The sequence below is a fragment of the Cavia porcellus genome, unplaced genomic scaffold (genome assembly GCF_034190915.1).
Source record: "Cavia porcellus strain 051 isolate PalLab524CR breed Dunkin Hartley unplaced genomic scaffold, mCavPor4.1 scaffold_5, whole genome shotgun sequence".
NCBI classification, from domain to species: domain Eukaryota; kingdom Metazoa; phylum Chordata; class Mammalia; order Rodentia; family Caviidae; genus Cavia; species Cavia porcellus.
Genome location: NW_026947488.1, coordinates 16,899,874 through 16,926,966, shown reverse-complemented (window position 1 = coordinate 16,926,966; position 27,093 = coordinate 16,899,874). Strand labels below are relative to the sequence as shown.

At 38.7% G+C, this 27,093-nt stretch overlaps 1 protein-coding gene across 3 annotated transcripts in view; it reads left to right on the top strand.

Annotated features, from left to right (window-relative positions):
- The window catches only part of Stk4 (serine/threonine kinase 4), a 103,965-nt gene extending 81,459 nt beyond the window's left edge, over positions 1 to 22,506 (top strand). For 2 of the 3 annotated variants that reach the window (XM_003467679.5, XM_063248279.1), the window contains exon 11: positions 18,124 to 22,506. In XM_003467679.5, the coding sequence (XP_003467727.1) occupies positions 18,124 to 18,282 (159 nt within the window). In that variant the 3' untranslated portion in view covers positions 18,283 to 22,506. The remainder of the gene's footprint in view (positions 1 to 18,123) is intronic. The other variant, XM_063248280.1, reaches the window with a different exon arrangement.
- The last annotated feature ends 4,587 nt before the right edge of the window (positions 22,507 to 27,093 follow it).

Sequence of the window (27,093 nt, the reverse complement as noted above, 5' to 3'; positions counted from 1 at the left end):
TTGAGGTTATTTCTATCACCTGTGCCAGGTCTTGAAAACATTTGTATTTGTGACCTGTGACTTAACTAAGGTTCAATTCATGGATATTTTAGGTAGACACTGGCTTTTAATGCTGATAAACATCGTTGTAATGAACATCTTTGTGTGGTATGTCTGTAGGATTAGCTTCTTCAAGTAGAATTACTGGATAAAACAATCTATAAACTTGAAATTGCAATACATATTGTCAAATTTCACTCTTGTTTTTTGGTACTAGTTCGTATTGTTTCTCTAATTTTCAACAAATTCTTTATTTTTAGGAATCATATCAAGTATGATTATGAACATTTTAACATGTGGTAAAGATTACTTGTCAGTTTTTAAAGTATAGATGATATGTACAGTGTCCAGATATTCAAAAGTTTTAAATTTTTATTTTCCTTTGTGGTTTTTGGAATTTTATGTTATGTTTAGAAGAGATTTGCTTATCTAAGGATATTAAAATATTAACCCCTACTTCATTTTAGAGCTTTTCTTTTTCAATATTTTCTTTTTCAATATCTAGACAATACCTGTCTAGTATTTGTATTAGTGTTAATAATAAGGTAGAAATTCATCTTTACATTTTTCTTTATACTTTTGCAAACAACCAAAAATTTTAAATACATCATTAATTTGAAATTACTGAATCTAGATAGTGTACCTAAAAGCAACATATTTTTACATATAGAAAAGTTTCCCCTTTAGAGTCTGAATTTTAATATTTTTCTGCTTTTAAAACCTCTAGAAAGATCTGTCAACAGACACCCTGTTGTTTTTGGGCATTAACTTTAATGCATCTCAGTTAGGCTGATTCTACAGAATTTGATCCAGGGTACTTTTTTGTCTTGATGCCTTTTGCCAAGCAAAATTGATTATTTCTAATCGAGGGCCGTTAGTGCTGGGTCAGGGAAAAAAAAAGTAAGGATGGCTTCCTAGGCTAGTTGCAGGTGATATAGGTTGGCATCGTGTACAGTGCTTTTTCTTCTTCTCTTAAGTTTCTTTCTGTTCTCTACTTACCTGTGGTTCATGCTTCTTTTTTAAGTACCTAGATTCCTCTTTTGTAATGATATCCTCCAAAATTATCATAGTACCTTTTAAATAAGAAGGTTGTCTTTCAGTCAGTAAACACTCAGGGAGACAGATTTTGCCACTGTGGTGGAGGTGGAAGTATGCACAGCAGTTAAAACTATCCGAGTCATTCTGTTAGGGTTTGTAGCCCCTGTACCTGCTATGTCACCTGTCTAACTCTCAGTTTCCTTGTTTATCAAAAATTGATAGGATCACAGTGACCTCATATGGTTGTATAACATGACCTATTTCTCTCTTTTCGAGTTGGTTTGTTCATCAAGGATATTACAGTGCTGTTTTTCTGTCCTAATAGTAAGAAGAATATACAGCAACTATAGATAGTTTAGAGATTGAAGAAAAGCTTAAAGAAGAAAATGTCTCTTAATTCTGAAACCTCCTACAGTAATAATTATTTACATTTTAATTTTAACATAGTTAACATTTAGTATTTTGGGCTTTTTTGGTTAGAGTTGAGATGTTTTTAGATCATTTCTAACTTATTAAGCCAAGCTTTTCTCCTTGTCCTCTCCTTGTGAGAGGGAGATAGGAGTTGAGCCTTCATGTTTGCTTGTTGGTTTTATTTTGATTTGCTTTTTGCCTATTGACTTATGTATGAGTTAAGCTAGAATTTTGAGTTTTAGATCCTGTGCTTTGGGCCTCTGCATCACCTTTTTGGAAAGGTGATGCCTGTTTGCATTATAACCTTTCTTGATGAATTTTTTTTCCTACTCCTGTGCTAGATGAAAGATGGAGATTATGATGAGTATTTAGGTCTCTGACCCTGCTGTGCCATGTACGTGCCCTGCAGCTAGCCAGGATAAACACCAGTTGCACGTTAATGGAGCTTTCACTGAGGTAATCGTGCTGAGCAGTTTCTGGTGAGAAGACTGTCCTAAATGTTCTTGACAGGGCACACTATTTTGGTTTCAACTTTTTATTTTTCCTGTAAAGCCAGGTTTAAAGTATGTTGAGACTGAACTCATTTGTACTTTGCAATATAATGAGATCTTGTTCTCTTTACTTTCAGAAAACCAGCCAAGAATAGCAGTCTGAAAAAGCCATATGTATTCAAAATTGCCAGGGAAACCTCCTGTGCAGATATGCTTTCTGAGAAACCACATGACAAATGAATGTGGGCTTTGTTTCAGATCCCACACTAGCCTGGTTCTGCTGGTGAATTGCACTCACTGATTTGACTTTGGTTTTTAACACAGTTATTGAAAGGGCACTGAGCACAAGATTTAAATGCTTGTGGTTTATGACCCCAGGAGGTTGCTTAGAACAATTTTAGCCTGTGTGAGCGTGAGGCTGTTTTTCTCTTCCTTTGTTTGGTTCTGAGACTGCCTGATCCAAGACTGTTTGGCAGCTGCCTTCTTCAGGGAGCTCTTAATGTTAAAATATAGGGTAATTTTTATCTTGAGTACAGAGTGAGCCGGGGAGCAGAGACCCCACTGGTTCAGAAATGAATGGATCCCAAAGACTTCAAACGTGTATCTCTGCAGCTTGGGTTCTAGGAAGGCCTGTGTCAAGATCCCTTTGCTTTACAGGAGGCATAGGTCACAAATCATGGTTTCTCATATATTTTAAAATACATTTGCATAAAGTTTCAGATTTTAAAATTTGCAGTATCTGGGGCTGGATATGTAAATTAGTGAGAGAACATCTTGATTATCCCTTTGAATTTGCTACTGCAGCAGTGCATGAGTCAGAGAATGTCAGATTTCAAGATTCAAAGGAGAAATTTTACAGTATTAACCAGCATGTGAGCCAGCTTCTGCTCTCTGTCTTTAACTGAGGCATCATGCAGTGTTTTTTTTATCACCTCTGGTCGTTTCTGAGAAGAAAGAGAATTCCCTAACTTGGAAGGTAGTCTGTATTATTGTTCAAAAGCTGTCTGTGGATATTGCATTTTAAAATTTTTGACCAAAATCTATTCCTAGACAACTTCTACCTGTGAAATTTTGATAACCTATTGCAAAGTTTACAAGTTAGCTCAGATTATCTGCATTTTTCATTTTACAGTTAAAGAAAGACAGTCTTTTCCCCCTAATAATTAGTATCCTGGTAAGTTGGCTTGAGTAGAATTTGCAGGCCATGTGCTAGTCCTTTGTTATGGAGGCAAACAACTAAATAACCTGTGCTGGTGTATCCCAGTGCTGCTCAGCTGAAGAGCTTTTGTTGGTGTCTTTGCACTTCATTTTCTCTCTACTTAACTGAATTAATATTGTGAAAGCACCCATAGTAGTTGTTGGATGATGTTTCATTAAAAGTACAGACTTGATTCAGGGGGAAAAAAAAAAAAAACAGTTTTACTGTCTGCCATTTGCTGACTGTTTAACTTCAGACAGAATGGATTATGTAATTCCCTAAACCTCAAATTCTCTGCATGTAGTGTGGTTAATTTTGGTTATAAAATTTAGTGCCAGTCTGCATTTGGTTGTCTCTAGACAACCTTCCTTCACCCATATTAACTTTATATAATGATGAAGAAACTTTGTGTTTTGTCAGAACTCAGCCATGTGGCTAGGACTGGAAATTGAGCATTAACTTTTTTCCTGTATCTATAGCAGTGATGGCGAATGTATTAGAGATTTCACTGATAATATTTTGCTGCAGCATGCAGGCCACAGGTTTGCCACCACTGTTCTATACACAAAGCATTGATAATATTTTGATTGTATCTACTTTCAAAGATTGTGTCTTTGTGTTACATATTTTTAACAGTTTAGTCCTAATAGTCCAGATTTCTTAATCCTTAGTCTTGTTTGATTTCAGTATAGGTTAATCTAAGTTTTTTTTTTTTGCCCTAGAAATAATGATTTCATCTTCATTTTTAAATGTATTGGAGCCAGGAATATAGCTCAGTGGTGCAAGCAAGAACCTGGCAGTTGCAAGGTCCTGAGTTTGATTCCCGGTAACCACACCCGGCCCCCCCAACCCCCTGTATCATTTTCTTTCTTCCACTTTTTTTGAGTTTATTCTTAATTTTTTGTTAATTGGACAGTTGAGCTTATTGATTCTTTAGTCATCCTTTTCTAAAATATGTACTTAAGGCTATAAAATACTGTCACTCATACATTTTCTTCTGGTACCTGGAATGGAACTCAGAACCTTGTGCTTGCCAGGCCGCCACTGTGTTGCTGAATTATTTCCCCAACCCCTGTTCACGTTTTTTTGAAATGTAGTTTTCTTGACTTTTCTCTTGTAAAGTCAGGTACATTAAGGTTTAACTTACTGTAAAATTTGCTCCTGGTAAGTGTACAGTTGATGAGTTTTGACAGATACATACAGATTTACAAACACTGTCATAATCAAGTGATAGTTCTCATGCTTTGTGCTTTTTTCCATAGGTTTGTCTTTTCTCACAACATTTAATGCAGTCGTACAATCTATTGCCTTCTGTGTTTGACTTCTTTCACTTAGCGGTATTGAGATCCATCCATGTTAATGTATGTGTCTGAGGGTGGTTCATTTTTATTGCTCCATAGTTTTAACTGTGTGCATGTACCAGACTGTGTTTATTCAGCGGTAATTTTCGGTGAGAGAAAATGAGAGTATTTTAATTCTACATTTAAATTATAAATGTACATGCCAAACTATTATGAATTTAAAATTTATCTTGGCATTTTTTAAAATTTAAACTTGTATTTGGGATTTAGTGCTTTGGGAGTTTTGGGTTTTTTGTTTTTTTCAGCTGTGGGGAAGCACATACTTGTGTATTCACATGAATGCTTTTTCCCTGAAACAAGTGTAGGTCTTTTCAGGAAATTAAAGCCAGGAAATAGGTTAAGAAAAGGAGCCTAATATAAACAAGTATTTCCTTCACTAAGAGTGTCGTAGGATTGATACAAAGTAGTACATTCTGAACTTAGACTAATAACTGACCTAAAAAACTTCAGACCAGAAACATTAATGACAATATGCTTACACAGGTAACAACCTTTCATGAGAGGAAAATAATGTATGAAAATTAAAATATATAAGTTCAGGTAATAAAGACTATAAACACAGACACATAAACATTACTTTAATCATGAACTTTATCTTCTCATAGTGCCTGTGACATCTACAAAGTGTTGTTCTCCCATTTCCTGCTTTTTATAATTCCAAGTTGTAAGTTAGACTCCAGGCAGTTTCTTTGCTTAAGATGCCTGTCTATTTTGGAAAACATTTGGGATCCCCATTTTGAGGAATGTATTCATATCAGAGTGTTTTTAATCATATTAAGTGTTTTTAATCATGAGTACTTATTCATATTAAGTGTTTTTAATCATGAGCTTATAGCTGGGAATATGGTGATCCTATTTTCTGAACTGAAAAACTAGGGCAGATGGTTTTTACAAAGAATTTTTTCTGTGTGATCTTATACACATTTGGAAAGTATTATCATGGCATAAATTAAGTCAGATTTCACTTTTTTTTTTTTTTTTGTCTTTTCCCTTATGAGTACTGGGGATCGAACTCACGACTGCCTGCTTGCAAGGCAGGTGCTTATGCTGCTGAGCTAAATCCCCAGCCCCAAGTCAGATTTGATTATACCAATTAAATACTTTGGAAGAAGGGTAAAGAACTATCCCAAAATATCTAGGGCATATACATATTAACGTTTTTAATAATAAGAAGCCCATTTTCCTCCCAGAGAGTCTTAAATGAGAATTGTGAAAAAAATAAAAATTGTAAAAGTTCTATTTAAAAGTTGTGCAGTTCTGGAAAACTGGGGGAGGGGGTATGGAATACACACACACACACACACACACACACACACACACACACACACATTTAGATTTTAGACTTTGACCTGATTTATGTTTTTGAAACTGCATGGAGTTCAAGCCCTAAGACTTTATGGCCATTGCAGAAAGATGCTTACATTCCTCACAGATAGAACTTAACTGATTTTGTTGCAAGATCAGCACCCAAAAAATTGTTTGACAGTATATCATTTGAGGGATATTTAGGTTGTGAAACTTGGACTCTTCATTACATAGATACACCCAGCAGTAGGGTTTAGAGTTTTATGCGCTTCACAGAGTGAATGTTATTTACCTGCAAGTTTTCTCACTTTTTTTTTATTTTTTTATTTTTAATTTTTTGGTCTTTTTCCTTTTTTATTGGTACCAGGGATTGAACTCACGACTGCCTGCTGGCAAGGCAGGCGCTTATGCTGCTGAGCTAAATACCCAGCAATTTTCTCACTTTAAAAAAGCAGATAAGATGATATGAAAATAGAAGGAGGTCTGTTAGGGAAAAAGAAGAGGGTACTTGCGAGAAGGTTAAAGCAGGTAGCAGGGAAGATATATATGATCAAACATGTTATATACATGTATGTAAATATCACAATAAAACCTATTTATATAATTAATTTGTGCTAATAATTACAATAAAGCCAGAAATTATAAAAATTCAAGCCTAGGGGCTGGAGGGTTAGCTCAGCGGCATAAGCGCCTGCCTTGGAAGCAGGCAGTCGTGAGTTCGATCCCTGGTACTGACAAAAAGGAAAAAGACAAAAAATAAATAAATAAATAAATAAAAAATTCAAGCCTAATAAATAGCTTACTTGGGGAGTGTTTTGTTTTGCTTTGGCAGTACTGGGAATTGAACCAGGGTCTTCAAACTGAGCTATATATCCAGCCCTTTTTGAGACTAGGTCTTGCTAAATTGCTAAGCTGCTGAGACTGGGCCCAAACTCATGATGTCTTGTCTCAGACTCTCAGAGTACTGGGGATAGAGCTGTGGGCCACAGTGCCCAACTCTCAAGAAGTTTTTGTTTGCATTCTTGGCTCGTTTTCCTCAAACATTTTGTTCTTTGAGTGTATTTAAAGTTGGATCCTGAAGATACGTTTTGAGGACTATATGCAATAAAATGAGATCGATTTTCATTCTAACTTCCAGATATGACTTGGGATTCTCTGGGCTTCCATTATTTGGTAGGAAGAAAGAAGAGCAATGTGTTCTTTTTGCTATCTTGGAAACTTCCAGCCCAAGATAGAGTACAGTAGCACTCTTGCAGAGAGCTCTTTTCCTGAATTATTAAGCTGCATTTGAAAAACAGCTTGGTGTACTTGCTGTTTTAACTTTTCACAGCTTCTGAAAGATTAATAACCCTACAAAATGATGTTACTTTTGGTGTCTCCCTTTAGATTTTCAAATGTCGGTAGCATCACATTCTGGTCTATTGTTCTCTACCCTCTTTAGGTGTGTTACAGATTACTCTAGGAAATTTAGTGGGGGTTACTAACTTCTTGAAGTTTCTCTTCTCAGTTTCACTTAAGTGTAAGATTTATACACCAGTATAGAGCTACTCTTAATACAGAATTTTTTAAATTAAAGAGTAATCATAAGCAAAAAGGACTAAGGTGAATTTTTATGTCCATTTTTCCTTATAATCAGGAGAATGAATTTTGGTTTTGAAATGAGTGGGTCAATTTTGAGTAATTGACTTAACCTTATTTAATGAATTTATATGGTCCTCTTAGGCTTATTTATATGGTACTCTTAATACTTTCAAAGCCTCTGAAAAGCCTGATGTCTTCCTGCTGCTTGAGAGAACCCAGAAGAAATTGTTACCATTTTCAAGTTAAGACATAAAGATCATGTACATGTTTCTTTGTTAAATTTTATTGAGAACTTTTTTCTGCTGGCCTGACTCTCAGAGAATATATTAGATATACAGCACTCCCTACTCTCAAATAGCTCCCACATTAGCAAAGGAAACGGCGTTGGTGGAGAGAGAGGAATTGGAGCCTCAGCGAGGCTGAAGTTTGGGTGGTCATTCCCCTACTCAGAAGGCAGAGTCATTCAGCAGAAATATGGGAGTGTGGAAAGGCTTGGGCTTGAAAGAGTTTTGAGTAGTTACTAACAATATTGACAAATACACTCCTACGTTTTTTCATTTGTTTAACCCAATTTTATTCTGTCTCTCAAGTGTGATAATTACTGGAAATGACAAAATTTGCATTTTATTTTTTAAAAATTCTTAACATTTAGACTTTCTGTGACTAAATGTATAGGTAATGTCCTTCTCTCAGAGACTTTGACCACAAGGATTCTTTCTTCTCTCTGTTCTTATGTCACATTTCCTTAAGAGAGTGGGCTGGGTTTTGCAGAATGAAGCACTAGGGCTTAAGGCCTTGCTTATCCACTTCAGGCTGTGGGACCACAGACAAATTCTTTCATCTCTCTGAGCTTCAGTGTCTAGCTCTGTAAAATGGACGTGATATTCCATGTAAGTGTGCTGAGTACAGTGTCCAGCATAGACAGTAACAGTAGCTCTTATTGGCACTTAATAGTAACGTCTCAGGCTGTAGCTTGTTTCATAATTTAACTACTCCGTTTCTCTCCACATCTAGTGTTAAGGGATCCTACTGTCCTCTGTACATCTTACATTTCTCTGTCACCTTACCCATGCCAGGCCTTCTGCATGTTTTGGCAGAGTGGGTACTTTATGATTAAAGTTGTAATGCTAAGTTTTAGCAGTGCAAGACCTTGGAGGATTGCCTTAGTCTAGTGATGGTGAACCTTTTAGAGCTTTCAGTGATAACAAACAGTTGGCTGCGGCATGCATGCCATAGTTTTAGCATCTCTTTCTTAGTTCATATTCTGCTTCTATAACAATACAACAGACTGGATAATTTGCAGAGCAGATTCATTTGTAAGAGCAGATTCATTGGTTCATAGTTCTGGAGGCTGGGAAATCCAAGAGCAGGGCACCAGCATCTGGTGGCATTCTCTATGCTGCTTCATAATTTTGTCACGGCAAATGAGCATAGGTAATATGGAGAAAAATCGACCTCACGGGTCCCTTTTATCTGGAAGCCCATCCCATGACAACAGAATTAATCCATTCTAATCACCTCTTATAAGATCCCACCAATTAATACTATCACAATGACAATTAAATTTCAATTTGAATTTTAGAGGGAGGGATATTCAAACCATAGCAGGATCTATTATTCTTTTGTCTTCAAGGTTGTGATAGTTTCTTACATGTTCTTGCTGTGGAGTCAAGATGATAACCTATCCTAGGTGAAACTGGGGGCAGGGGAGACAAGTAAGGGGGTGAAAGAGACTGAAAATGATCAAAGCGTGTTATGTGTATGTATGAATCTGCCGAAATGAATTCCACTAATCTGTGTAACTGATATGCATTGATTGAAAAAAAGATGTGAAAATAGAATGGTAGGGGGAAAAAAATCTGTATTTTAAAAAGTCAAAACTTTGATTGTTTTTGGATAGAGGTTATTATAAAATTCACAGAATACAAATAAGTACATTGTTATTTTCATAGTAAGCTGTAAATTTTCAGAACCGAGTTGGAGAAAATTCTAGTAAGTAATAGTACTTCACAAGTTAATTTTATCTTAGAATGATTTAGTTAAGCATAAATAACATGTTAGTAATAAACTTTATATTATAGTTAAACTCCACTATTGAAAGAAAACATTTTTCATTTTTTTGTATTTCTTTTCTTTATTTATCAAATCATATCCTTGTAAAAAATTACTACATATTGGTAATACAGAATAGTGGGGTTTGGTATATCATGTAGCATACTTTGATTATTCTTACCCTCCTTTCCTCTTCCCTCCTCTCTCCCAGTCCCCCTGTACATCTCTAATAATCTTCCTTCTACTCAGCCGTGTCCTTTACACACACACACACACACACACACACACACACACACACACGTCTCAGTGACCTCTCCACTTGTGAGGGTCCCTTGAGGCAGTCTTCAGGTTGTTCAGGCGCAGTCTTTTAAGACATCAATGCCAGAGTTCAAGTTTATTATGTGTATTTCACTGCCGCCTTATACCCCTCCCTCTGTCCCCTTCCCTTTTCCCTCTTCCTTCCTGTCCCCCCTCATCTTCATCCTCCTCTTTCTTCTTTTTATTTTCATTTTTGGTGGTATGGGAGCTTAAACCCAGATTCTTCACACTGAGCTGCATCCCTACTATGTATGTATGTATGTACATATTTAACTTTTGAGGCAAGGACTCTCAGAGACTTGGTTTGAATTTCTCCTGCCTTAGTTTCCCATAGTTCATTGTAATCTTGGGCAAATAATTTTGTGTAGATACAGTCGTAGTTTCTTTGATTGGAATTTTAATAGTAGAGGAATTATATTGTGTCTATTCGAAGTGATCATAAACTCAAAGTGGGTTGAAGTAGTTATTAACCAATAATAGTATTATTACTTTTCTTCCTTTTTGGAGCAGCAGCAGGATTTTATTGGGACCTGACAGAAGCATCATTTGACATGACTAATTTGAATCAGAGGAAATGTTTTTTAAATTCTCACAGATTTAAGGAGCGTGTTCTTTTGAAACTGTTGGTGTGGTATTTAATTAATCCATACAAGTTATGATTTGGTTGTCTGCTTCCTTAATTTTCTGCTTGGTTATCTTTTTCCTCACCTGGTGAGTGATTATCACATCACCTGAGAATGTCATCTTATTAGTCACCTCTCCCTCTCCTGGATAGAGACAAGTTCACATTAAGACAGGACAGGTGTCTTCCGTGAAGCTAAATCAAGGCCATAACTGTCTTTTGACAGACCTTTACCTGTTTTCTGTATTGTACTTTCTGACAGTTTTCTAGTGGCTGTTGTTGAGGGGGTGGAATGTCGAGTTATGCCTTCATTTGCATTTCAAGCTTCTGTTGAACTGTCCTGTCATCTTGCTAAATTCCCAAGGTGTATTCATTCCTTATTCATGACTATAATAAAACATCATCTATGAGAGTCTGACTTGCCCATCCAGAAGAGATGATGTGTTCGAGAAATACTGTTTGTGATTCTGGGAGCAGAACTGTGAGTATTCAAGTGTGTTATGTATGGAATTGAAGTTTATCTTTAAAAGCTTCAAAAAATAATCCCCATGATTTTTAGGTACACCTCAATACATCATTTACACAACAGACTTGTAAGGCAAAAGAAAGTTTCTAGTGTCAGAGGAGCAGACGTTTGAAATAGGTCTAAACCCTATACTCGGATGTGAGCCAGCCAGGATTGTTCACTGTGGAGCTTGTTGTCAAGAGAGGGTGAAGCTCTGCTATACATTCTCCTGTGTTTAGCTCAACTTGTCTTTGCTTATTAAAAATAGGCTCATTGTCAGTGTCATTTTCTTGGGATGAAGGCCTCAGCCAGAGCTTCACACTTGGTCTCCTGCCAATTGTGCATTCACATTGGTATGATGTGCTTCAGAATTTCAGAGTTCTAAGTCTGAGAAGAAATCAGTTCCCATCATCTTTCTGTATTCTTACAGATAGACTGACAATTTTGCTATGGTCTGACCCAGAGGAAGCAAGCCAGCTTGATCTGATTTGGAGTTTCCTACACAGATCATTAGAGATTGTTCTTTTTATGTGTTCTGTGTCCTGCATCATATTGTGAGGTCATCTTACAGGATCAGCATCTAGTATTTTTATATTACCTATTTCCTCCATTTTCCAGAGGATTTAAGATTATAGATCCCAGATACCAGATGTGATCTAAAAATCTGATGTGTATTTAAAATTTTTAAAAATTCATTACAGTAAAAGACACTTTGCTATTAATTCCTCTCAGAATACACTCTTACTTCAAACATACTTATTCCATTGTTTTTGCCACCTTCTGAAACAGTTCTGGAAGTTCTTTTCTGTGAGTGTCTTTAGTTGTACTGTCATGCCTGCCTTAATACCCTGAATGGGTTAGAAACGTTTGCCTGTCATCTTGACTCTGGAGAAGAACCAGGAATGGCATGGTGCCATGTCTGCTGAATAAGGTGGATTAGGACACATTGTGATGTTTTTACAAGATTACCTGTTAGATGGCACTCAGCAGCAATACTCACTGTATTTTTGATGATCTTCTTAAAGATACAAAAGAGGACTTCTTCTTCTTTTTTTTTTTCTTTGGTCTTTTTCCTTTTTATTGGTACCAGGGATCAAACTCATGACTGCCTGCTTGCAAGGCAGGTGTTTATGCCACTGAGCTAAATCCCCAGCCCCTCAAAAGAGGACTTCTTGAACTGCTTCAGAAAGTGGCAAGAATTTGGGCATGGTGGTACATGTCTGTAATCCCAGCACCCAAGAGGCTGAGGAAGGATGATTACCACAAGTTCAAGGGCAGCCTGAACTGCATAGTGAGACCCTGTCTCAAAACACAAAAAATAAAACAAAAAAATGTGGCAGGAATGATGGGGTAAGTGTGCATAAAGTGAGGGAGACTACTTTGAGGGAGATTAATGGCAGTGTGCCTTTTACTCTAATAAGTTTTAAAAATTTAAACATTCACTATACTTTCTATCATCTCTTATGTATCCACTTTCTGGTATACACCAAGTATGATAATATATGATTTTCCAATACTTTTTAATACAACTTCCTTGTGGGAGAAATTCTGTTATCCTGTATTAAAAACAAAGAAACTGAGGCACACGCTAAATGATTTGCCCAATAGTACCCAGCTACCAGGGTCAAAACTCAAAGCCAATACTCTTGCCCCTAAGGTAGCCAAGTATCTGATAGATATTTTGGTTTTTGTATTCCGGGTCTGGTAGATCTGATAGTAATGTTGACTGAATTGATTTGAATATTAAGCCACCTTCAGTTGAGTCACTGCAACTCAGCAACATGCCATTCATATAGGAAGCATTTGATGTGTTAAAAAGAAGGCAGCATATCCCTTTTACAGATGAGGAAGCTAAATTCCAGGGTGATCAGGCAATTTGCCTAAAGTCATCCATCATGACTAGGGCAGCAGACATTTTTGAACATAAGGTCCATGTGACATATTTAATGTCAGTTAAGATCATAATTCTTTCAGTCTTCTACATTTTTCCTAACACAAGCACATTTCCAGAATGCTTCAGATTTCTTCCAGTTACTTGTCTTTTCCAGTTACTTATTGTATCACTTCAGGCAAATGAGTTGCCTATTCTGATCAACCTCCTATGTAAAAGAAGGATAATCATAGCGCCTACCTTAGAAATAGATTGAATGAGATAGTGCAGGTAAAACATTTAGTTCAATGTCTAATACATGGCAAATGCTAAAGTAATTAACACATTCCCTCCATGTGTAGGTGTAGAATCCAGCATTGTACCCCACTGAAACAGTGTGAGGCTGAATTTTGAACAAAAAAAAAAAATTTGAGAAGTCAGATTTTTTAAGAGAAACCTTATCTGCACATAGGAGCCATCAGATATCACTGGACTGGATAAAAGGCAGTGCCAAGTGAAGTCAGGTGTTTACTAGACAGCAGTCAGTGGGTGCCCTGCAGAACATCAGTGCTGTCTCACTCAGACCTTATCCTTTTGTACTGATCCAGTGGTCTGAAAATTCTAAACATCAATGATTCAGAGGCTTGTTTTAGTTTCTCCTTATAAAATGTGACTTCTTCCTGTGTGGTCTGTATTCTTCAGTGTAACCCACATCCAGTAATGAGCTACGAGTCTAAAGTAGCCATTCACTCTGTCCAAAGGATCATGCCTCTTGTTCTTTTATCTCATTCCTTCCAAGGTGTTTCTCTCATGGTAGTTCTTCTGTGTCTAACAAAAAAATGAAACTGGATATGCTTTTTAAAGGTGGTTAACCCAAAATTGAGTACCTGCTTCTCATCAGTCAGTACAAACAAACGTTAAATGTGAGTAGAGATTTTCTTTGGTTTTAAAAGATAATTGAGCAAGAAATACCTTTTTAAGTTTGAAAGCTCACTGGGGACAGAACCTTTCTCTTATTCTGTACCTAGTCCTCTGAGCCCAGAGCCTGGTTGCATGTGCTGGTACTCAGTTTAAGTCTGCTCTTTTGCCTTTAGTGGCTTTCATTATTGAAAAGTAAAGTATTTTATTCATTTGTCCCTTTAATCAGAATTATGTGTAGCAAGGTGAATGAGACAGATAAGGTCATTCATTCCCTCAGAGAACTGTAAGAGAACAAGTAAAAGAAATAACAAATAATTATGAGATGATTGTTTTGAAGGAAATAGAGAGGTGACCTTTCTAGAAAAGATAGTCAGAAAAGGCTATCTCATATCTTCTATGGAGCTGACATCTGAGCTAAAAATGTAAAGGGTAAGAAATGACGAAGCATGCGCCATCTAGGCAAAAGCATTACCAATTCTGTAGGCCACTGAGGATGGGAAAAGTGTAGGCTGTTTGAGGATCAGAAATAAAGTATGGTCCCAACCCTTGAGAAGCTGAGGCAGGAGGATTGGTGTGCATTCCAGATCAGCCTGGGCTACAAAGGGAGCTCAAGGCCAGCGTGATTTGCATAGCAACAGCCTGTCTTAAAAGGCCAAAAAAAAAGCACAGATAGAGGGCCCTGACCAAAATAGGAGAGCAGTGGGTAGTGAAATAGGAAGGGAAGTGGGGGCCAGGATAAAGTGCCTTTGTAGCCCCTGGTTATTTGGACTTTATTTTGTGTGAAGAAAGAGACATAATAAAGGTGATATGAGGTGATTTATTTATATGCTTTTAAGTGTGTTTGTTGCTGTAAGTAAGAGGATGGTGACTTGAATTAAAAGGATGAAGGCAGAAACAAAATCACGGCTGGGTTTGAATAAGACCAGTATTTTAGAGATAGAGTCAGTAGGCTTGCTGAAGTTTGGATCAAGCAGTGTGGTAGAGTATGGGAAAGATTAGGAACATTTCTGAGGTCAAAACTGAGGAGGTATAAAGGTCTTGGGGTGAAGGAGGGTTGGTACTACTTAAGACTTTTGTCTAGAATGTAAATTGTTGCAAATTTCCATGAGCTATCACAGACTCAGACATCCACTGAGATCTAATCTGGGTGTGTGAGTCTAGAGTTCCGAGAATTCTGTCTAGATATATAAATGTGGGAAACACAGTATGTAAAAGACATTTAAATCCTAAGGCTTAATAAATGGTGAATCTCTCTTAGCTGGTGAAAACACTTCATGCTACTTACATGGCTAGTTTAAAAATTTGCTCCTCTAGGATACTGACAGTAATATAACTGTAGACATACACTTATTTTACTGCAAGATACCCATTTAAAATTTATTTATGTCTCGAAGATCAGGAAGGTGAAATGCTACCCTTGGCGCCATAAAACCATTGTCTGAGCTAGTTTTTCAGAAAAATCGATATCCAAATGTTGAACAGTTCCTAGTTGGCTGTGTTCAAATAGGTCAGGTGTAACTTAAGCCTTAAATGCCTTTCGGCAGCCATAAATTAAACTGAAGGTAGCTGAGATAAAGCAGGAGTGCTTGTTGACCCTAGATTAGAATCATGGGCAACAAAGCTGCTTAGAAATTATAACCCTAGGTGAAGCTTTGGACTGGAGACAAGCAACATTAGTTTTATGAGGATTTTGGTAACAGAAAAAGCATGAAAGAAGATGCAGAATCATGCTGTTCAAATTTGAGAATTTTTAAGAAATACAAGAATAATTTCTTAAAATACGAACACCTCCCAAGGAATCTGGTTAAGTAACTCTGGATTGGTGTTGGGGACTCTGTATTTTCTAACAAAGGATTCTGATACAGATGATCCCTACATCACGCATTGGGAAACACTGAGTCTGGAAAGACCTCTGAGCCCATCTAATCAGGTGGAGAGCAGGCAAGTGGAAAAGGTCTTGCCCAGCGCTGCAGAGCAAGTTGAAATGTTAGTGCAGTTTAACAACTTACTTTTTCCTCCTAACGGGAGGGCAGGAAGCCAATCTGCACTTCTCGGTCTCAGGTTGCCTTTGCCTTCCTTCATTCTAGTTTTGCTTTTCTTTTTCCAAAGCACATGTCACCTTTTATGTGAGAATAACTTGCTACTTTACTCTGTTTATTATTTGTCTCACCTTCATAAAATAAAAGCTTGTTTTGGTTCACTGTAGTATCTTATATGCCTCAAATAGTGCCTGACCCATAGTAGGAGTTCAGTGAATATTTGATAAATGGATAGTTGAAAAATATTTTGTTAAACTGTAAGTTGATGGGCATTGCGGGGAAGTATCAGCCCTTAGGCATTATCAGGACAAAATAGACTTTTTTTTTTCATTTGTTTTGTTCAGCTTATTTCAGGAATAGTTTCCTTATAGAAGACTGAACACTGTTTAAAAGTATCAATAGTAATAATACTAATAATGGCAACAGTAATACCATTGATAATACTATTTATGGAATGGTTACTATTTCCCAAATGTATACTGTATGAAGCTTTGAGCTAAGGATTAGCTCATACCCTTGGTCTCATCTAAGTCTCATTAGGGTTTAGAGGTGAGAAACTAGGATTGTCTATTTTCCAGAGTAGGAGACTGAGACCTCTTCAGGGATACACAGATTTAGGACCTGTGATCCTAACAGTTAAGTTACCAGTAACACTCAGTTTTAGGTTTGGGGTATTGTCTTTTTGGAGAAGGAATTACATACAAAGTTAAAGACTACTCTTTGGGGTACTCCTGGGCCAAAAACATCAATCTCCAAGGTGGTATAAAGCCACAGGCTGGAAAAAAATATGCATTTTTTTTCAGCTCAACTTTCCAGCATTCCTCCTACTCCCAAGTCTTTCCATTCTCACATTACAAGGAACCTTTCATCTTAAACCTGTGGGCTTGTTCACTTCTCAGACAACCTCCCTGGAGTGGCCAAGGAAAATTCCTGTGGTGACAGGTCATGCTGCAGAATTTCTAGGGAAGCCACTGCAGTACTCATTTATACTCCACCTCCTCAGGAAGGGTAAGCGGAAAGGAGGGGTCCTCCTCCACCCACTTTCTGTAACACTTCAGCATTGACGCCTCAAAAGGGGCTAAGGGAGATGATGGTTTTATAAATGTGGACATAACAGAGCTTTTGTGAGACTTGGATAGGCCTTTGAGTTCTAGAAACACTGTACCTTTTAAACTGTTTAAGAGCTACAGAATGAAGTGTCACAACCTGCTGTGGATAATGTTGGCATTCATTCCTAACTCTGGCAGTGAAGACTGGTCATGCTGCACACATATGGCAGCAGATCTCATTTAATTTTTATAATGGACAAGATGAGACATCGTTGTCTTGCTGCTGTGGCTAAGAATGCCTTGAGAAATTGGAAACTTGCCAGTCTCATGACATTAGCAAGAGGCAGAGCCATGTGTTAAATACAGGCTGAGTTCTGAGGTTTGTCTCTGTTAGTTCTTCTGCAGGGCTGGTTAAGAGCATGGACTCTGGAGCCATACCTGTTTGGGTTTGAATCTTGACTGCTACTTACTAGCTGCGAGACATTGGGAAGGTTACTTAGCCACCCTCCACTTCGGCTTGTTCATCTGTAACATAGGATTAATAATGTACTTGTATCATTTGTTATGAGAATTAAGCAAATCGATGTATGTAAATCACTTAGCATCTGGCATATAAAAGACATATAAGTGCTGTTACTATCAATTTATGTATAAAGTCCTGATGGAAACTTAATCTCAGAAGTTTCAGGGTTTTTCTAACCAGCTCATCCCCCCAGTTCCCACTGCCCAAAAGTTGTGTCCACATGCATAAGCATCATATGTGGGTGATTTATACATAGCACTTAGAGTGGTGTCCGACATATAATTAGCTCCAGTAGATATTAGTGGTAATGGACATGATACTAGGACTTGAGGGTGTGGAAAGGCAGGGATAGAGGAGAGCATCTGACTCTCAGTTGGTACCATCTTCTGGGGTACAGCTCTGGAAGGAAAGCTAGGTACTATCTAGTAGTGCTCCTCTCATGAGCTAAGAGGCAGTCCTTACTCTGCATACAGTAAGTTACTGTTACTTTAGTGCTGTAACGTGACCATGTATTTTATTAAAGGATAGAGAACATGGAGGTATTCAGAGTTCCTGGTCAGGCTACATTAAATAATAAAACATTAGTACTTAGAACTTTTCCAGAGATAAACTGTCTCAGAACAGCTTTGTGCTGTGCCATTTATTAGAATGATTGTCACCCGCCAACCACCACCACCCCATGCTTGGCTGTGGACAGCATCTTCCTCCTGTCTCCCTTCCCCCGGGAAGGCTAGGCTTCTCTGCTCTTCTGCTGTCAGGCTGTGCTTTTTTTGTGACTGTGCATTTCACTTCTCTTCTAGCTGAAGAGTTGGACAGTGGAGGACCTTCAGAAGAGGCTCGTGGCTCTTGACCCTATGATGGAGCAGGAGATTGAAGAGATTCGGCAGAAATACCAGTCCAAGCGGCAGCCAATCCTAGATGCCATTGAGGCTAAGAAGAGACGACAGCAAAATTTCTGAGCAAGACGGAGCACTGGACTTTAGTGAATTCTGGATTGCTCGTCTCATGTCTGTCAGCCAGCACTTACGCTATGTCATTTCTCCACAACACCTTTGTGAACTCAGGAATGTGCGCCAGTGGGAAGGGCTACCTTGACTGACGGTCATTGTGCCATCTTGATGTGTGTATTTACATGGATTAGGTATATTATTTCAAAGATTTATGTTGGCGCTTTTAACTCAGAGTTTTAAACCCCAGAAACAGAGACTGTTAGTTGATAGCTGGGAAAGTTTCACGTTGTTTTTTTTTTCTTTTCCCAATAGTTTTTGATTGTTCTTTCTGGAAGACTTTTTAAAAATATATAAATATACATATATATATATATAAATTATAAATAGATTCCCCACTCAGTGTGGTGGTATCTCTGTACAGGTACAGTTTTGAACAGTTCACCTCTTTTCTGTAAGATTATGGTACTGTGGAACATGGGGGCTGAGGACATCAGGAACCTGTTGCAGGTCACTGAATCCTAGGAGCCAACCTCCCTCATGTAGGGCTGCATTTAAAAATTAGGCTTGGTTTCCACATGGTATAGCCGTGCATGGTCATCACTGGCTTTTGGAGCTGACAGTGATGCCCAGAACACCTCGAGAATTTGTGTGTGATTTTTGAGTCCCAAGAGAAGCCTGGCACTCTTTTTGCAAATTGACCTTTACTGTTGCAGTGTCTTTCATCCATCTTCACTCTCCCAACTGCCTAATGTCACCTGACAGATGTTTCTCAGTGCCTTAAGAGGAGAGGTGATCTGGTGGAGGGACAGGGTTAACAGGAACTCTCATCAAACACAGAACTGTGTTCAGTCCACAGGAGAAAAGGATTTTGAAACTCTCTTTGTTCGTGTGAAAAATTACACAAGTAGCATTCTGCTCCACATTCCTTAGGAACGGGTACAGGGCATTGCTTTTTAAAATCTACATTTAAATATGTGACTGTTTTCTTTTTTCTTTTACTGTTAAGAGGTCTGGAAATATAAATGTGAATACTCTAGGATGCTCAGTCTGGACATAAAGAATGCCAGAGTTAGAAGGGACCATAATGATCATCTGGTCTGACCCTGTGAGAAGGGAAGTGACATGGCCAATGTCACAAACCGGGTTATAGTAGGGGCAGGGCTTGGAACTCAGGGCTCCACTCCTGGGACACTGACCTGAGCAGCCCCTTTCCTGAGGAAAGAGATTTGTAACCATTTGGGTTAGGTTGTCCCAGGGATCCCAGCTGATAGAAACCGCTCTTGCCTTGCTACTTTTTAGTTGACCTGGCTATGAAAAGATTCCCCAGAGAAAAATATCACTGAGTCTATGAGCTCTGCTGTGTCTGCACAATAGCCGACCAGCACCCATGGAGGCAGATTTAGGGCCTGAAGCACAACAGAGGATTTTGCGTGAAAATAGCATGAAGCTATCTTCCTACAACTTTGGTTCAGAGCCATACTTTGTTACACGGAACAGAGAACACAATTGGAAAAGACAAGTATGTTTTTATTTTATTCTAATATCTCTCCCTTCAGATAGGGGAGTCATGACTAGGTTACACAAAGAATACTGTAATTTGATTCCATAATTGCTTTTGCTCCCTAAACCTGAGAATCAATGGAAAGGCAGGGATAGTTGTTCTTCTGTGATCAGATTCTGTTCTTTGCAATTAAAGCAGTTTTTAAAAAATGCAAAAGGTAGTTGGTCTTCAGAGATTAACCAGTGAAGTAGCTATGTGTTTGATAAAGAAAATAGAGGACAATAGAGGGCATAATAAATAGCAGCTAGCATTTATCGACCACCTCTTATATGCCAAGCCCTGGGCTTGGTAGGCTTCAAATTTCATAATAGTCCTGCAGGTAAGTATCTTATCTCCATTTTGAAAATAGGCTTGAAAATGGATTTGGAGAGAAATATTCTTTCCCAAGGCAATATAGTAAGAGGTAGAGTCAGGATTCATAGCGTTACTGTACACAGCCATACGCAGCCATGTCTAACCTGTAGCCAGCGGGCATAACAGATTAAAAAAGTTTTTTGTTGTTACTTAATACACCAACTATTTTTTTTTTTCACTTTTTTTTTGTACCGGGAATTGAACTCAGGACCTTGTGCTTGCCAGGGAGGCGCTGTACTGCTGAGCTAAATCCCTAGCTGTATTTTATATTTTTATGTGGTCCAAGGCTCTTCACTCATTGTGGCCTGGGCAAGTCAAAACTGTTGAACACTCCTGACAGAAAAAAGTCACTAGTCTGTTTAAAATGAAATGACCATCTTTGTTGTTGTTGTTGTTGTTTTTGGTCCTGGGAATTGAATTTGGGACCTTGTGCTTGCCAGGCAGGCACTTGTGTCACTGAACTATATCCCCAGTGTGACCATCTTTTCTTGCATAGACTAATTCCATGTGGAATTTTTAGGTTGGAAAATAGCTGAATTAATAGGTCTGATAGCTAACTAAGTTTTAGAAACCAAGCATTGAGCATGCATACCCCACTTCACTTGCTAGGCTAACAGTTCTGCGTAGTCTCTTTTCTCTTTAAACAAAGGGACCAGAAGAAGAAGCCTCTTTCTTCTCTCCTAAGCAAGATTCAAGTAAAGGAAAGCTCAGTTTTCCCCCATAAATATTCTTGAGCTGTGAACCTTGGTCTGGATGTTATTTTGTTTTAAGCATATGTAAACCCAACATACTGGTCCAGCAAGTGCATTACTTATCAGTCTAGCTAGACAGAGCCCTTTAGCCAGAAGTCAAATTGTTTTGAATCAGATGAATTTCCTGGCAAGATATATTTGTTTTCTAGTGACAGAAAGGTAGAGGAGCAAGTCCTTGTCTTGTTTTCCTTAAATGCTAAATTCAAGATATTTCAGGTTTCATTGAGCTTAAGGTTGTATGTTTCAAACTTCAGAGCATTGAGGCTTTCTGTAGTTTCAAGAAACGATGACCCACACCTATTGCATCTTTTAAAAAATCCTATAGTCTCTAAAAATATCTTAATTGCTCTCCCAATAGTAAATTTGAAGCATATTTCTATTTTTATTTCTTTTTATTCCTTTGGCCAACTACCAATTGAATTGAAAATTTGGCTCAAGGAGAAGGGTGGATGGATAGAAGGATATATAGAATGAACCGGTTGTCCAAGATCCTGAAGCAATTCATAACCTGTAGACTTGTCTCTTTGAAACTATAGATTCTAACCAGCAAACATTTGAGAGCACCTATGAAATGCCATAAATTTGCATATAAAACATGTAAAATTCAATAGCCCAGTTTGGTATTAGAAATGAGAGAAAAAAAATAGATGGAGAAGTAAGGGCTGGGAATTTAGCTCAGCAGCATAAGCGCCTGCCTTGCAAGCGTGCGGTTGTGAGTTTGATCCCCAGTACTGATGAAAAGAAATAAGAGAGATGATATCACTATGGGTCCTGTAGTTATTCAAAGGCTGATAACAGAATCTGCTAATACATTCAACAGTGAAATAGACCAATTCTTGGAAGCATACAAATTACCAAAGCACACTCTTAAGAAAAATAGATATTCCAAACAGCCTTTATCTACAGAAACTTGATGGCTTTCAGATGAAGAAACAGAGGCTCAGAGAGGCAAAGTCTGTTGCTCGAGGCCATGTCACTGTAATATAGGAGAGCCGGGCTCTAGATCCAGGTCCTCTGGTTCTTACCCAGTGTCCTTTCCAACATACCATGTTGCCTGTAAAGATTGCAGCTCCTTACTTGGGGGGCAGTTGTTCTTGTCCAATCCAGACTCCCCACTGCACCCTGTGCTTTCTTAGCACTATGTTTGTTTCCTCAAGATTGTATTCATTGTCTTTGGAATCCATGTTCTTGTTTGTGTTTGGCAAAAAACTCACCAGCTTGCACTCGGAACCAACTTGGGTTTAAAAAAAAAAGGCTTAAATGCTGTTGCTGATGTACAATTTAAAATGTGAAGTTTGTAGCTTTAATTTTTTTTGTAACAAAAACTAATAACACTGGCTTAAATGCTGACTTGAAATGCTATTTTGTAAGGTTAGGATGTAAATAATTAGTTGAGGTCAGCAGTTTGTATATGTATGAGACATAGCTTCCTCCATTGCCTTTTATTTTCTTTTTTAAAAAAAATCGAGATGCTTCCTACTTTTATGTTAGATTTGTTATTATCTCTCCTCTTTCTTTCTATACTTTGTTAACCTTTGTTTTAAATAAACTGTCCATTGGACCACAGATCTCCTGTCCTTAACAATGAAGTCCTAAACATATACATGCCTGCTTCATGGTGTGAACCTTTGTGACACTAATGTATACTGTTATTCTAGGGTCCAAAGCTTGGACAGAGAGTGGTAAACTTTTGCTAGACACCTGCTGTGTGTCAGGGATAAAGCTTGTCAGCAGTGAGAGACAGTTATTGTAGGGCACCTCGGGCGTCAGTCAAGTGCAAAAGCACACACGATTGGAAATCCAATGAGAGAAGGAAGCGCGCTGCTTGTGGAGACACAGAAGAGTAAATGATAATCAGTGCTCTTGCAGAAGGGAGTATTATCCTGAACCTTGAAAAACAAGGAAGAGAAGGCCAAATGTATAAAGAGTGGGAATTAAGGGAGAGAAAATATCCTGAACAGAAGGCCCAGCCTGGACAAAGAGCCTGGGGTGGGAATCTAATGTAGGATGTAGGATCATCGGGAGCCTGACATTGGACTCTGCCATCCCTGTCTGCTGTTGGATAAGGCCAGGTATGACCCAGCAGTCAGAGTGGAGCACCAGGGTCCCACACTTGTATGGCTTATCCTTTTCTAGAAATAATTCCCCAGCCTGACCCTGGACTCTCTTAGTCTTAAAGGTTTTCTCTGAAGCAGGGAAGGAAAAAGTAAGTGTAGATGTCTTCAGTCAAATTGCTCTATAGTATTTAATAATTCCACAGCCTGTCTGCATAACTCTCAGTTGTTGCCAGGGCTAAGAGATATTCTCTACTGGTTAAGAATTTATGACCAAAAGAAGCAGGGATGAAGTGAGTTTACGTGTATTGGCACTTAGTGTATCATACTTCCAGTGCAGAGCCTTTTAGGTTACTTCATGTTTTCACAAAGACTCAGGTGTATAGTAGTGTAGCCTCTCTGTAGAAATGTGATTCTCAGGATGCAGTACTGCCCACCGGATTCATTCTGGAAATGCATGGGGATGTTTCTGACAACAATTGAGGGCCCTACCAGCATTAGTGGGCAGTGCTGGAGGCCCCGCACTGCATGCTGGGATATTTCTGCAAGACATCAAAGGTTTCTTTGGTGAAAAACTTGCCTGAGACCAAACCAAAGTTTATTTACAACTAAAAGTAAAATACTGATAGGAGATTTTACCATTAGTTTTCTTTACAACTAAAAGTAAAATAATGATATGAGATTTTACGATTAGTTTTCTAAGAATAAAATATGTGGAAATGGAGAGGTGCAGTTTCTTTTGTTTGTGGCGTTTCCAAGAGATGTTCTTTATTTCAGAAAATCACATCATCAAAGGTGGCAGTGCTTATGATTTTTGACTTATTACTGCAAGAAGAACACACCAAGATTGGTTTAATTTGTAACTGTTGTATTCATAGAGCTTAGATAACATGTAATACAGAGAAAGAAAATGTGCTATAAAGGGAGTAAAACAGGGTATAGAATTGAGTGTGGAGAGAGAGAGGGAGAGAGAGAGAGAGAGAGAGAGAGAGAGAGAGAGAGAGAGCGAGCTTTACATAGGGTGATCTGGGCAGGCCCTGAAGAGATGATATTTCAAAGGAGAACAGAATGACAAGAAGGAGCCAGCCAGGTGTAAAACCTGGAAGATGCACATTGCAGGTTGAAGGAACAGCAAAAGCAAAGGCCCTGAGGCAAGGGGAAAAAAGTGGGTGGAAGAATAGCTTGTGTGGCTGGAACAGCACTCTCAGGTAGGTGAAAACGTGAGTGTGCAGAGCCTTGTGGTCCCTGGGAGTGGGTGTATTAACCTTGATAAGATGGAGAAGCGAGGAACTGGCGTGTTTTTCTTTTTTGTGTATTGAGGTTGGATTTCGCTATGCAGTTCGGGCTGGCCCTGAACTCACATTGTAGGCCAGTCTGGCCTCAAACTTGGAGCAATCCTCCTGCCTCAGCCTCCTGAGTGCTGGGATTACAAGTGTGCACCCCCATGCCAGAAGTGCCATGTTTTTGTGAAATAGTGCTCAACTTTAAACATCAGAAACAAATTAAAACTATAATACATTACCACTACACACCTACCCTAAGGCTAAAATGGAAGTGACAGGAATTTTAAGTGTTGGTGAGGATGTGGAACAACTGAACCCTCCATACTGATGAGTATACATATGACCCAGTAATTCCACAATAGAGATTATATATTTTTTTATAAAAAGACTATCCATGATGAATAATGCTGTTCTGCTATCCAGAGCAGCATTATTCATCATTTTGCCTAGAAACCATCTGGATGCCTAATGATAGTACAATGGATAAGTAAGTTACATGAATTGGTATAATAGAATACCATACTGAGAACTGACTGCAGCTACTATGGAACTAAAGACTAACCAAAGGGGAGAATCACAGGGCCTTCCATCCCAAGGGAATCAGCCAGTATTAACTTGCACCTCGGCAGGCAGAGGAGTGGAGAAGCTCCACAGTGGGTGAAAGGGAAGATTACAGGTGTGTCTGCACTGGAAGCTGCTGGCATAGGAAAGCTATAGGCGAGCTAACTAGAACCAGGACTTCACACATGCTTGGTACATCTGGCTTTCTTTTGTTTGTTCTAAATTAGAAGAAGGAACAAAAATTTAGAAATATATCAATTATTAATCAAATCCTGGCCATTCTGGACCAAATGTTACAGCTTCTTCAGTTGTCACTGGAGATAGCAATCTGGCTTCCTGTAAGTCTGACCAGTAGCAGCCTGGCCTCCTGGGATGTGTATTGTGGATATGGAGTTGGTTTACTGAGTAGGTTGCTGCAGGTTGTGGGTCGAAATTCTACTTTAGGATGTGGGCTGGCCATTGTCTACTAGTATAGCTTGCTCTATATCAGTATGACTGAGTCAAATGTCAGAATGAAGGCAAACACTGATGGATGAACTGAATAAAATGTTATATGTGAACATTACTCAGTTTCTAAAAGGAACATTCGGACACGTGGCTGCAACACACATAAACCTCAAAGACATATGCTAGTAGTTAAGCCAATTGCAAAAGGACAAATATGTATGATTCTACTTACTTAAGATAACTAGAGTAATCAAATGGAATGTAGTATAGTAGTGGCTGCCAACAGGGGAGAGGAAGGGGGAATTAGTGTTTAATAGAGTTTCAGTTTGGGAAGATATCAAAGTTCTAAAGATGGGTGATTCTGACGTCTGGACTGTAATGTGAATGTACCTAATGCCACAGAACTGTATACTAAACAGGGATTCATTGAAGAAATTTATATTTTACCACAATAAAAAGGCCAGAGACACATAAAAAAATTTAATGTATAATTCTATTTGTATAAAATTCAAAACCAAGGCAAGCTAATCCATGCCTGAGGTCAGGAACTCACCTTGGGAGGTTTCGAGGTAGTGACAGGCTGGGAGTGTGAACAGTGCTTCTTGGGTGGGCACTAGAACTTGGAATGTGTTCATTCCATAGGGATGCTCACAGTGGGAAAATCCACCGAGGCGATCTCTTAAGAGTCTTCTCCTGCGTGTATTTTACACTTGAATAAACAAAGACATTCTACTCCAATGGATTCTTTTTGCAAGCCTCTGAGGTTGTGGATAGGAAACTACTCAGCTATGTACAAATATAAGGGGTGGTTCCTCTTAGTCCACTAGCATTTATCTCAGCCCCTTGGTCTGGTGAATGATCAGTGGCCCACGGTCTGGCAGTGTCAAGGCCAGACTCAAATCCCTGGTCCTCCTTCTGTGGCCTCAAGTCCAGGAGCAGGTCTGGTTTGCAACTGGGAGAGAAGCAAACTACAACCTCTGCTCAGTTGCTTTACCTCTCTGAGGCAAATAAGAACACTAGAGGAGGATGCTGATTTCTTTCCTTCCTGTGCATTTTTTGGTTTGTCTAACATTTAGTATTTATAGTTCCAGGCATATCACACTTGAACTTAACACTAATACTCAGAAATAAGTGTAGAAACAGGTTCAGAGAGACAAAGAAACCCAACCAACATCCTACTCAAGCACTAGAGGTTCAGGCCAAAGTCCTCCTGGCCTCAGCCATATTCTTTGTCTACATGGCATCCCTTATGTTCTCCCATCAAGTAATTTTTAATAAACCGCTGCCTGGAATGAAGCCAAACAGGAGAGGCACAGCAGAGGGAGATGATGACCTCACTTGAGCCTCTGGACCCCCCTATATGTAAGCCATTTTGTTGAGTTTCTGTCACTTGTAACTGAAAGATTCCTTCCTGATCTATGTAAGAAAAGATAAGGGAGGGCGTTAGATGTTAGTGGGAGGTTTCTCCTGGGTGGTGCCCCTTAGAGGCCAGCAGGTCCAATGCAAGCCATTAACTGGCTGGGTCAATACATGAAGCCAAGCCTAACTTTAATATCGAGCTGTGTGCAACTCCTCCTCTCCTTTGAATTTGCTGAGGGTTCTGAACCCAGGCCCTGGACACTGCCCAACACCAGTCTACCCTGGTCCTCTCCTTTACTTCCTCTCAAACAGGATTCTGAAAGTCACCTTCCTTCCTTCTCAAAGATTAGTTGCTCACTTTACTAAGCCTCCTAGTGAATTTTTCCTACATTCAGTCACGAAGCCTGGCTGGCCTGAGTCACTGAGGACCTTGGCTGCCAGCACCTAAG